Source organism: Ochotona princeps, chromosome 21 (genome assembly GCF_030435755.1).
Source record: "Ochotona princeps isolate mOchPri1 chromosome 21, mOchPri1.hap1, whole genome shotgun sequence".
Taxonomy (NCBI): Eukaryota; Metazoa; Chordata; class Mammalia; order Lagomorpha; family Ochotonidae; genus Ochotona; species Ochotona princeps.
The window spans coordinates 35,814,505-35,826,727 of NC_080852.1; the positions used below are offsets into that span (position 1 = coordinate 35,814,505).

A 12,223-nucleotide genomic window follows, 5' to 3' on the forward strand; every position below is an offset into this window, starting at 1 on the left:
AGAGGTGCTCCCGGGCGGGCTGAGCAGAGGGCTTAGGCAGTCTCGTGTGGCATTCTGGGCACTTGAGCATTGGCCGCACTTTGAGCAGGTCTTGGAGGTCCTGGAGGCAGTCAGGGCCAGCCAGCCAGGACTGCAGATGATAACAGCCCCCTGGCCCTGGGAGACCTTGCTCTGTGGCTGAATTTCCTCTCTGCTGAGTCAGACATGCCTAGGGCCGCAGCTGCTAGGGATTGGGGATGACAGGCAGAACTGGCCCTCACTCACTCTGCTCCTGTCTTCACTCTGCTGCCAAAGAGCCATGTGGGTTGGGTGGATGGGAAGAATAAGCAACACCACAGCACCTGGGAGCTTGTCAGAACAGCAGTGGCACAGGCCCCACCTAGAACTATGGAGTCCGGACCTGTGTGTTAGTGATCCAGACTCCCCCCAGCACCCCATATCTGCTCCTGGAAACTGATGCCAGCCTGTGTACATTAGCCACCTGGTCTATATGGAGCACTCACCGTGCCCTCAGCCACAGGGGAGGTTGGGAAGAAGCTCAGCATTCCCTCAACCCCATGGTAATCCCTGCATCTCTCTTTCGTGCTTTTCTGAGTATCTCACAGTGTTAAAACATAGACAAAGGCTGTCCAGGAGAGGGGACAGTGGTGCAGTGACCCCGGGGTGCTCAGCTGTGGGAGTTAGAGCAGGAACAGCACAAGTGTCAGGCACGTGGAGGTGTTCTTGTTGGCCAGTGGGGCGGAGAGGAGCGGGGTTTGTAGGAGGCCAGAACGATGCAGCGAAGACCTGGAAGCTGCCTGGCCGCTGGCCTCAGCAGTCCTGGCTGGACCTTGCTCCAGCGGGAGTAAGTCAGGGAACACAGGAGGACAGTATGCTGTAGCCCTGGGCTGACCTTTTCCTGCCACCAAGCCCAGTCAGGGTCACAGCTGCCCTGGTGGCAGGGTGCGGGGGGCTTCCATCACTCAGGAGGTTGCATGTTTTCCGGGAAGGGAAACCGAAAGCCCTCAGCTCCATGCCTCCTTCAGCAGGGACAGAGGCAGAGCGGAGAGCTGAAGTCAGGCATCCTGAGTTGGTGAGCTGCCCACACTGGCTGCCTGCAGGAGCAGGTGCTGGCAGCGGCCACTGGGCCCGTACTGGGTCCTGCCACCCCTCCCCTGCCTTGCCTGGGGACTGCTGGGGTGGCCAGGAGCCCTGTCTCCCTGAGCTGCCGTCTCCAGTGTCCTGCGTGGAGACTGCCAGAGCCCCTCCCTCCCTCTCCAGGTGCCCCAGCAGCCCCCATCCCTACCACACACTTGGGGTTCATCCTAACCATGTCCCCAGGGCATGACACAGCTGAGGAAGGTCACCCTGTCTCTCTGTTGTGGGTTTCTTGGATTGAAGAGGCTAGCACCTGGGAACCCCTGTGCCCTCCACCCCACCCCCGGTGAGTGTGTGTCCCGGAGGCTGGCAGGGAGTTCCTGGCTAGGGCAACTGGATGAGCCAAAGAGCCTGAGGAATGCAGGGAAGCCAGGAGAAGTAGCGTTGAGTGGGAGGTGCCTGGGAAGGGCCTTTCCACGGCCCAGGCCCCCAGCCTGAACCACCTGGGGCTGCAGGTGGCCACAGCAGGAGGTCCATCCTGGGGTGGGATGTGTCACAGTGGGTGAAGGCCTGGAGCCTGCCTGGGGCCAGGCAGCACTGAGGGCTTGTCACTGCACGTCATCCGAGGGTCAAGGAGGTAGGGCTGAGAATTGATCACAGGTGCAGGGAGACAGGTGAGAGGACAAGACGGAGGCTCGGGGATGTGGGACTTGCTTGGAGCTGGTCGGGATGAGGGTGGAAGAAAGAGGCAGCTGCCAAGAGGAAGGACAGGAGGGCGATGCACGGCTTGGGGGTCCCCGTAGGACAGAACAGAACTTAGACCGTAGGGAGCCCACGGACGCTTGGGGCCACCTGAAGGACGGATCCGTGACACGGCACCTCACTGTCCTGTGACTCTGCTGGTCCCTTGGGCTTCCTGTCACCTGTCCTGCGTCACAAGTTCTCAGAACATCTTGATCTCACATCACTCTGCCCACTACAGTGATTGAAGGCCCCAAACAAGTTTTGTCTGCAACTCCCATCCCGTCACGGCTTGCCAGAGAGGACTTTCCAGGATTTCTATTTGTTCCAACAATGGTGAACCCACACTGCATGTCAACGTAATGATGTTTGGTGGGGGAGGGGAGTGTGTCTTCTAAAACAAGAGCAAATGTTAGTGAGAAGTGTGACTCTTTTTTATAGGTACTAAGAAGGCAGCTGGGTACCCTGCTGTCAGCCTTGGGTGCTGCTGGTGGTGATTTTGGTCAACTCTAAAAGAGGAATATTAGGGGGTCTCATGGGACCCCAGTTTCTCAAAAGGCATCTTAGAACCTGACATTCTAGGAAGGAGGCGGGACACGCCCACTTGACATCTCGAGAAACTGAGGCACGGAGACAACACCAGGTTGTTCTATGACCCCCCTGTTTAACCCTGAGGTCTTCTGGAGGGAGGACCGCCCCTCCCGCCCTGCCCTGGTCCCAGAATAGCCATGGGTTGAACAGCTCGCTGGCCCAGGGCCTGGGGAGGAAACCCAGGGGACAGGTTCGGCCGCCGGCTGCCGGCCGTTAACACCCACAGCTGAGTCTGAGAAATGCGATAGCGCCGGCCCCCGGCCTCCCTGACCCCATGCTCCTGGGAGGAACCCTGTTCCCAGAAGTCTGTCCTGGACACTGCCGTCAACCTCGGAGTTCATTTCCTGGTTAAACAAACATCGCCGTTCAGTGGCCCAGTTGGGCCACGCCCAGGAGCAGCTTCTGAGGAAAGCCCAGTGCTGGGCCTGCTGGGCCTCCTCCTCGGCCGTCCGGCAGAGACACATCCATCATGGGCCGTCACTGTAGCAGAACTGCCCGCACGGCCCACCCCGAGTCTGCCCGTCTGGCAGCTGGGGCTTGGGGGACGTGCAGAGCGGCCTGTGCCCAGAGCCTACTCGATGTCTGTGCCTGCTGGCATGCAGATTGTAACAATGGCGCCACGATAGCGCCCAGAGCTCAGAGAGAGCATGGTCGCTGCCTGCTGTCCTCCAGCTGAGCTCTGCTTTGTACCTTTGCTGAAGGGCTGGGCATTTGCTGGCCTACCTGTGCAGACAGGGAGCAGGTGCTTCTCAGAGTGACCCCCTCCATCCCCCGTGAGCAAGGTGTGACATGCTGGCTGCTGGGTGTTGGGTGCGTGTGCTCTGCTCTGGGCTCGGACACTTCAGTAGCAATGACCTTGGGCAAAGGGTACTTATTGGTGCTTCAGATGCCTTATCCGTGAAGTAAACATGGTGCTACAGGTGGAGTGACCAATCCCTGGAATGCTTGGGACCACAAGTGTTTCCAGTTTGGGAATCTTGGCATAGACTTCATGGATTGAGCATCCCTAATCTGGAAACTGCCAAATCTAAAACACTCTGAATTGCATAACTTTCTGACTGCCAGCGTCATGCTCAGGAAATTTTAGATTTCTGAGCAGTTCGGATCAGCCCACCTGTAGGGTCTTACCACAAGAGTTGTTGGGAACAGGGGAAGGGATTCTAACAAAAAAAGCACATGTGAGCACTGGGCATGTATGGAGTTCAGCACACACTAGCTGCTGTTTTGTAAAGTGGGTGCTATTCCTGTGTGCAGAGGAGGTTCCAAGGCTAGGACAGGATGGGGGGCGAGCAAAACTTCTGACCTCATGAGCAGAGGGCAGGTAGTCAGTTGTAACGTGGTGTCCTTGGGACCCCAAGACGCATGCACGTTTGCTGGGTCTGTTGGCTTCCCGCTGCCTTGACTGCTACTGCCAGGGGAGTGTGGGATGGCCCTCAGTGTGCAACAGAGGCCTTTGCTTTACTCGATCGGTCTTTTTTGTTGTTGTTTTTGTTGTTAATGATGTCTCTGCATCAGTCAGTTGGAGGCATGAGCTGCCTCCTACAGCCAACAGATTCTGTGGTGTAAGCCTGGTCCCACTGACATGATCGCAGCTGAGAGGGTCACAGGTGTGGTGGGCTGTGGTCCCATGCACAGTGCTGGGGGAGGCTTTGTGCCCTGGCTTAAAGGGAAGGGTTTGTGTCCTGGCTCAAAGGATAGGTGCAGTAACGGATTCTCCTATCCAGGTGGCGCACATTGAAACCCAGTGCCGGGCCAGTATTAGTAGGTAACCGGCTTAGAATGTCATGGCTCCTTGATGTTTCTGAGTGTCTTGAGCTCTATAATATTACACTTGGAGTTTGAGAATTTTGTTTGCCACAGAACTTCTTGAAAAGTGTCCCTCTGTTTTAAATCATTTGCAATATGCTAAAAACAGTCTTTGCTAATTATAGCATCCACTGCACTGCCTCTTTGTGTAGCTTCAATTACATCATTGGCTTTATGACTAAAAAAGCAAATGAAACCATTCTTCCTCTGGACACATGGCTCTGTCTGCCACCCTCTCAGTTACAGAGCCAGCCGTGGCAACAAAAGCTGATTTCTGTGGCATTTATCCTGTGTCAAGCACCGTTGCAGGTTAGATTCAATTCCCCATTTTTTTTTTCTGCGTACATAAAGACATCTGCTCATTGAACTCACACAGTCTGCCCAAGTGCTAGATAGCATTAGGCTTGGGCTTCTGTGCCCATCATATGGAAGAAAATTGAGACACAGAGAAGTTAAATGATTTTTTTTTTCATTCAGTAACAGCTGGAGGCAGGAGACCGCTGAGTTTGTGCTTTTTTTCACTATTATTTTAACATTTTTATTTATTTTCATTTTATTGGAAAAGCAGAGACAGGTAGAGAGAGCGTCCATATGCCAGCTCACTGCTCAACCACCTGCAGCAGCCAAGGCCAGGCCAGACCAAAGACAGGCTTCCAGGGCTCAGTCTGGGTCTGCCCCAGTGGGTGGCGGGTGGGTGATGGGAAACCGCGTGCTGGAGCCACCACCTGCTGCCTCCCGGGGTGTGCACAGGCAGGAGTTGAAGTCAGTAAGCGCAGCAGGAACTCCAACCTGCTGCTTTGGGGTGGGTCACAGGCGTCCTAGCTGGGGCTCAACTCCCAGCGCCAGCCTGCCCACAAGCACTTAACTCGGTACAAAGAACATTGATTCATCATGCAACCAACAGAGGAGAGCTGACAGCAAGCGCTGGCCATGCATGGTGAGGTTTGCATGCTCCCCAGGGTAGATGTATGAGAGGGGGTAGTCAGAGGGGTTGGTTAACCAGAATTCCACTGACAGGGATCTGGAGAGGCTGCTTGGAGGAGGTGGTGCCATGGCACAGTCTCTAACGGATCACTGGCAGTCGGCCAAGCAGAGGAGGGAGAAGAGACCCCAAGGGAAGGGCAAAGGCCTAAGCCCTCATTCAGAGAACCACGGGTGTTCAAGGGCGGCACCTGCTGTGGGGTTCTTGACAGAGCACGAGCCCAGCAGCCTCTGGCTAGTGGCTGTTGGGAGCCATGTGGATAAAGGAAGGTGCATAGAGGTTAGGGCCTCGTGGGTGACCACAAGGAAATGAGCCCAAGCTGCAGGCTGAGGAACACTGGACACCTGCCCTGGGCAGCGTGCTGGTCCTTTCTGCCTCCTCGTTATGAGCCTGTCCAGGGTCTGCTCTCTGCCACCCATATCAGTGTCGGCCCCTGCTCATTGCTGTGTTTGCTTCCGCAGGTGGAAGGACACTCGAGAGCTCTTGCCATCGCACAGGAACTGCTGTCCTCGGAGAAAGCGTGAGTCCCCAGGCGGCTGCCCGTGGCCTTGTGGGCAGAGCCTCTCCCCACCCCCGGCTCCGGCAGGAGGGGAGCTCATGCACATGCACCCCTCTTTGCCTCTGCAGGTACGTGGAGATGCTGCAGCACTTGCATCTGGTGAGTTTCTTGTTTGGCTTGTCCATCAGCCATCCCCTTCTTACGGGGCTAGGATCTAAGGGTCAAGATTGCCCTGGGGACACAGAGGTGATTTCCACGGGTGCAGGCGTGGCAGCCGGCAGGCAGGTCTGTCTCCCTGTCTCCTGATCCCTGCAGGTGGAGAGCAGGTGCTCTCTGTGAGGTGTAACCTGCCAGCTACAGGGGTGGGGTGGGAGGAGAAGGGCTGTTTCTAGGATATTGGAGGTTTCCTCAATCCTGTTGGTGAGGAAAGCAGAAAGACCCAGGGCTGGGTCTAGGCGTTGCGGAGAGTATAGGTTCGTGTGTGTGTGTGTGTGTGTGTGTGTGTGTGTGTGTGTGTGTGTGAGGTTGGAAGAGGATAATGGAACAGCCGTGGGAACTCAGAGCTTTCCCAGTCATCCCAGCACGGGAATAATCATTCCCAGCCATCCTTTGGTCTCTCAGAGGAGTGGGAGGAGGGCAGATTTGGGGGCCGCATGGCTGAAGGCACTGTCCTGTCACAGCTCACAGGGCTACGTTCGGGCTCACAGGCATGTCTTCCAACCCTTGCTGTAGAGAGGGGTGAGGAGGGAGAGGCAGGGCCCACTGGGCTGTGGCATAGTCAGGCCTGAAGCCTTGTCTGGAGCACAGGAAGTGACTCCCACGTGGGGGCAGGCCGCCCCGAGGGACACCCTGAGCTCAGCCATCGTGCAGAACTGAATGCTGGCTTGGCACTGCTGTGTATCACTTTCCATCCCGAGAGGGCCCGGGCCCAGCGTGCACCCCTGACTCAGTCCGCTGTCGTCGTGAGCTGGCTGGGTTCCCCCACCTGCCCTAGGAGCACGTCAGGGCAGGGCCATCTGAGCTCCCTGTCCCAAACCAGGCCTCAGTCAACAACAGGCACCACTGTCCTGGCGTCACCCTGAGGGCAGGGGCAGCTGCGTCTGTGGGGGCAGGGGCGGGCACACACTCCAGAGCTCTGGTGTGCACAGCCACTCATGCCCACACTCACATGGCAGCTTTGTTCTCTGCCAACCCACGGCCCCCAGGTGAGATCCCCCCACAATGCCAGGACAGCCAGGGGCCTCCTCACATCCTCCCCTCTGTCTCCCTCACTCCTGTGCTGGCAGCTTGGCCACCAGGCTGGGTGTTTTATTTGATGGCTTGGTACAAGGTTTTTTTTGGAAAATGCTATCTACTATGAAAACCTTCCATAATAATTCTGTCAGTGAAGAATTTTATGTGACTACTGGAGACAAAAACTACTGTGATGGCTTAAGTAGCTTAGGAGTCATTCTTTCACGTAAAATAACTCCAGAAGTAAGAGAGCAGGGTCAGATGTAGCAGTTCTGCCAGGTCTCAGGGCCAAGATAGCATCTGTATTTGTGCTGCCTCTGGTCCCAGGGTTCCTCATGAGCACAGAATGGCTTTGAGCCCCACAGTCTCATGGCCCCTTGTTCCCCAGCCCTCAGGATCCTCATAGGAAGAGGGATGAGGGTAGAAGAGTAGGGGCTCCCAGCACAGTGGAGGCCAGGTGGGTCCAAGTGGGGACCCCCGCCCAGCAGCCTCAATATCACCTGGGAGAGTTGGTGAGGGAGTTAACCCCCTGGACCCCAGCCTGGAACATCTACACTAACATCTGCTTCTCCTTGGTTGCGAGGAAGATGCCTGAGCAGGCAACTCCATGTGACCCAGTGCCAGGTACACAGCAGGTGGCTGATCCCGTGGAAGGCCGAGTTCCCAAGGGCCTTGTCTTGCTCCAGATGCATATGTTAAATAACTTAAGTCAGAGTAGCCTGTGATTTGGAGTCCACTGTTAAATATGCATTATGTTTGAAGTATTTTAATTATGCATGCTAATTTAGGATTTCAAAGGCATTTCTGAGCTCTGTTGGTTCCCCACCCCCGGCTCCAGGTATCTGGAGGCTGCCTGGACTGACTGCTGCAGCAAAGCTGGAGGGCCTCATGTAGGAGGGCATTTGAATAAGTAAGGTGTGCATGGAAGGCTGGAATTACGGAATAAAGGTGCAGCCCGGCAGAGAAGACCCCTTCAGAGCCAGATCCACGCAGTACCTGCGAACCGAACCAGCTGCGGCCCCAACCCATCGAATGGCTGCAGCCCGGGATTCTGTCCGGTCAGCCAGGAAAGGGGTTCTGAGGTGCCTTAGATAGGAGAGCTGAGCAGCCAGTGGCCAACAAGGCTGGTCCGGCTCCCGGAGGCCTGGACACCAGGAAAAGGAGTTAAGGACGAAGAGGACCACCAGAGTTGGAGAAGCAGTAAAAGCTGAAAAACCTGCTAACTCCTGCACAGGGGAGGGCCCGGGATCTGAGTGGGTGGTGTGCGTGTTCGCAGCCACCACCCAGGCAAGGACCCAATCCACCATCAACTCCTCCCTCCCCACAAAAGAGGTCCCTGTTGCTGTGCTCACACTGCATGCACTTGGCCCACTCTCAAGCGTCCTGTGACATGAGAGTCACATGCTCACAGAGGTGTCCAGCACTGCTCGCTCCTCGCTGTCCCTGGCTGGAGGCACCTGGGTTTCCAGCACATCTGGGTGCTGCCCTGCCCAGGATATGTCCACTCCAGGGAAGGGGCTCTTGACTCTTTAAGTGGGGGCTGTTACCAAGCTGCCACAAGTGTTCTTGTCCCGCATGTGTGCTTACCTGCGAGGGGAGCTGCAGAGCGCAGAGCTAGCCCGTGTTCAGCTCCTTGCGAACTGCCAAGGCGGTTTACAGAGAGGCTCAGGCAGTAACCGACCTCGCCCTCCCTGCACCCGGTCGGCGCACATCCGGCGTGTCCCTGTCGTGGGTCTCCCTGCCCTGTGGCCACATTAGTGATTGTTCCCTGGTTCACCTCGTGATTTGAATTCGCGTTCTTCTGATGATCTGTGTAATCAAATATCTCTCCTTCTGCTTATCATCCATGCAGGAAGCTTTTGAAAGCTGCCATTTGCTTATTTCTACCTTGGGATCACGAGTCTTCAATACCGGTTGATAGGAGTTCAGGTCTGGCCATTGTGGCTATTCTCCCAGCCTGTGCCTTCGTAATCACTTCTTGAAAAACAGTTTTATTGTGACACAAATCTCACACCATACAGTCTCATGCCAGTAGTATGCCAAATCCAAAGACTTGACTCTACTCGCCAGGTTGTGCAGTCATCACCACTACGATTTTTTTTTAACAGTCCTCACACCCCAGGGACCCCAGCATCCTGCGCTGCCCCTCCCCTCCTCCATCCTCCATGCCTCTTCCAGAGTTTTGCCAACTCTGAGTGTTTCACGTAAGCAAACTGATGCATATTATGGTCTGTCACGATGGACCTCCTGTATGTGAGCGTGATCTGAAGCCACGGCCACGCCAGGCCCTTCCTGTTCCCGGCTGAGTAAGATTTCCTTGCATCACTGCGTCTCCGCTCGTTTATCCATTTGTCACCTCGTGAATATTTGGCTTGTTCTCACTTTCTGGCTGATTTGAAAACACAGTAGCAAACACTGTGTGTGAATGTTTTCCATCCTCTTGGGTGTCTCCGGGGGGCAGGGTGCAGGTGCTAGGTCGTGTCTTTACAGGAACTTTGCAGGAACTGTACCTACGTCATGTTACAGTCAGAGGTTCTGGGGTCTCTGCTTCCTGTGAGGCTCATTACTGCCTCTCTGGGTGGATGGAAGTGGATTCTCGTGTGTGTGTGTGTGTGTTAAGATTTATTTTTGAAGGTGGAGTTAAAGAGAGGAGAGACAGCGATCTTCCATCCATTGACTCATTCCTCAAATGGCCGCAGTTGCTGGGCCAGGCCAAAGCCGCAGGCTTCCCATGCAGGTGCTGGGCCCAAGGGCTTGGGCTATCCTTTGCTGGTTTCCCAGGCTGTATTGAAAGTGGAGTAGCCGGGCCTGGAACTGGCGAATGTGCCGAATGCCGGCGCCACGGGTAGTGGCTTTACCGGCTACACCGCAGTGCTGGTGCCTCTCTGTGGTTCTGACTTTGGATCTCCCTGATGATTGACAAGAGCAAGCGTCTTCTCCTTCTTGGTCACTTGCACAGTTTATCTCTGGAGATGTCTGTTTCCCAGATTGGAGGTGGGTTGTTTGTCCTTTCATTGTAATTCTGTACCAGGGGCCTGTCAGATACATGATTTGCAAGAGTTTTTTCCCTTAACTGCAGGCTGTCCTTATTTTCTGGATGCGATTATTTGAAGCACAGAGGTTGTTCGTTTCAGGGAAGTTTATTTTTTCTTTTGCTGTTTGTGCTATTGACGTCGTATTTAAGAATATGTTACCCCAAGTCACAAAAATTAATGTCTGTACTTTCTCCTAAAAGCTTTATAGTGTCAGCACTTACATTTATATCTCTGATCAATTTTGAGTTAATTTTTAATATTGTCTACATGATTGAGAGGAACGCATACTTGTGTGGGCCTTTAATTAGGGTGTGAGGATCATGTAAGGAGAAAGATGGGTGGGACGCATGTTTCAATACTTTTTTTCTCCTGTTTCTGCAGGGGAGGTGGGAGAGAAGGCTGCTTTGTGCTCCTTTGATGGCGCCCTAGAGACCCTGTCATAGACAAGAGCGCTTTGGGGCTGTTGCCTAAGTGGTTTCAACAGCCCTAAGACATTTTTGGTTTCGTTGCTCCAGGGTTGAGAAAATCATTCCAAGGTGTACTAGTTGACGGAATCCACCCTAGTGCATCCACAGACCTAGGAACCTGCTGCAAAGCTTGGCCAGGAGACTCGTCCAACCTGTTCTGCTTTCCATCCTCTGACAAGGCAGTTGAGAGACAGATATAACCACTGGTTCACTTCCTAAATGTTTGCTTGGGCTGGCCCAGGCCAAAGCTAGGAGCCTGAAACTCCGTCTGGGTTTCCCACATGAGTATAGTCTTCCCGATATACCCACCCACTTGAGCCGTTTTAAACTGCTTTCTCAGGCACATTAACAGGGGGCTAGAACTGAAGTGAAGCAGCCAGGACTGGAACCAGTGCTCATATGGGATGCCAGTATTACAGGTGGTGATTCAACCCTCTGTACCGCCACACTGCCCTCACCATGTGTATCTTTTAACATGAAGTCCAGTCCATTACCTGCTTATTTTACATGGTTAGTATTTGTTGTAGTACCTGCCTGCCCTGCAGAGAATAATTTTCAGTATTCCAAAGGACCCTCCAGTGAGTTGCCAAGCCAAGTGAGGTCATGTCCCCAAATCAGCCTGTGACCTGCCAAGGCAAGATGGTAACATGAATGGGTCATGGCCAGGGTTGGCCAGCCTGTGGCCAAATAGAATCTCAACGAGTCCAATTAATCTTGGCCACAGCATCAGCAGTTTGACCACTTATTATCCTGGCTATCTTGCAGCTCAGCCCAGGAAAGGGAGGTGTGATGTGACCCAGGACACTCAGCAGAGGGTTTGGGGGAGCATTATGGTGCCAGGAAGTGCAAGGTACCTACTTCCTCTGCAGGCACTCTGATTCTTGATAGTCCTGAAAGAGAGGGGCGGGGAGGCAGGTGGGCCTCCTCCAGACCTGCTCACCACTGTACTGGGGGCTCTGGGCTGGCTAGAGGGCCCTGGTCGGCCTCTGGAAACCTGGATCTTAGCCCAGCTTCTCAACCTCAAAGAAGTCATCTCCCTTTTCTAGAAAGACAATATCAGCCCACTTGCTGTGTAAGGCCTGAGAAATCATCAGGCCTAGCCCTGCCAAAGCAACTGCAAGCAGGACTTGGCATTCAGCAAGTCTATAGCAAGCTTCTTTCAGGTCTGCCATGTGTGTGGCAGGGGTGCAAGCACTTGAGCCACCTTCCACTGCTTTTCCCAGGCCATTAGCAGGGAGCTTGGTGGGAAGTGGAGCATCTAGGACATGATCTGGCACACATATGGAATGCTGGCACCACAGATGGTGGCTTTACACACTATGCCACAGTACTAGCCCCCTTGCAAAGCAATTTTGATGATGGGGATGAAACCCCACAGCCTCGTGCTGTCTCTGGTGGGACTATTGTACCACTTCACAGATGAGAAAACCGAGACCCATAGAGGGCAGAGCTGTCTGGTACAGGGGCAGAAGGGAGAAGACCTGACCTGCTACTCGTGTGGGAGCCTGGGTGGTATTCCTGGCTCCTGGCTTTGACCCAGCCCAGCCCCAGCCATTCTGAGCACTTGGGAAGTGAACCTATGGCTGGGAGAGCTTGCTTGCATCTTCCCCCGCCCCCCAATGCTACCACGGGGTCGAATCATCCTCCACTGCTTTCCCAGGTGCATTGGCAGAGGGGAGCATCTGGGTCTTAAACTGTGCCCATATGGGATGCTCACATCGCAGGCAGAGGTTTAACCTACCACGTCACAACAACAACCCTGGAGATGGCGCTATCATTCATTCATGTGACT

General features: G+C 54.5%; 1 protein-coding gene across 4 annotated transcripts in view; it reads left to right on the forward strand.

Annotated features, from left to right (window-relative positions):
• Positions 1–12,223, forward strand: part of FGD5 (FYVE, RhoGEF and PH domain containing 5) — a 104,549-nt gene that overhangs the window by 76,964 nt on the left and 15,362 nt on the right. For all 4 annotated transcript variants that reach the window (XM_058678386.1, XM_058678387.1, XM_058678384.1 and 1 more), the window contains 2 exons: positions 5,659–5,717; positions 5,825–5,855. In XM_058678386.1, coding sequence (XP_058534369.1) covers positions 5,659–5,717; positions 5,825–5,855 — 90 coding nt within the window. The remainder of the gene's footprint in view (positions 1–5,658; positions 5,718–5,824; positions 5,856–12,223) is intronic.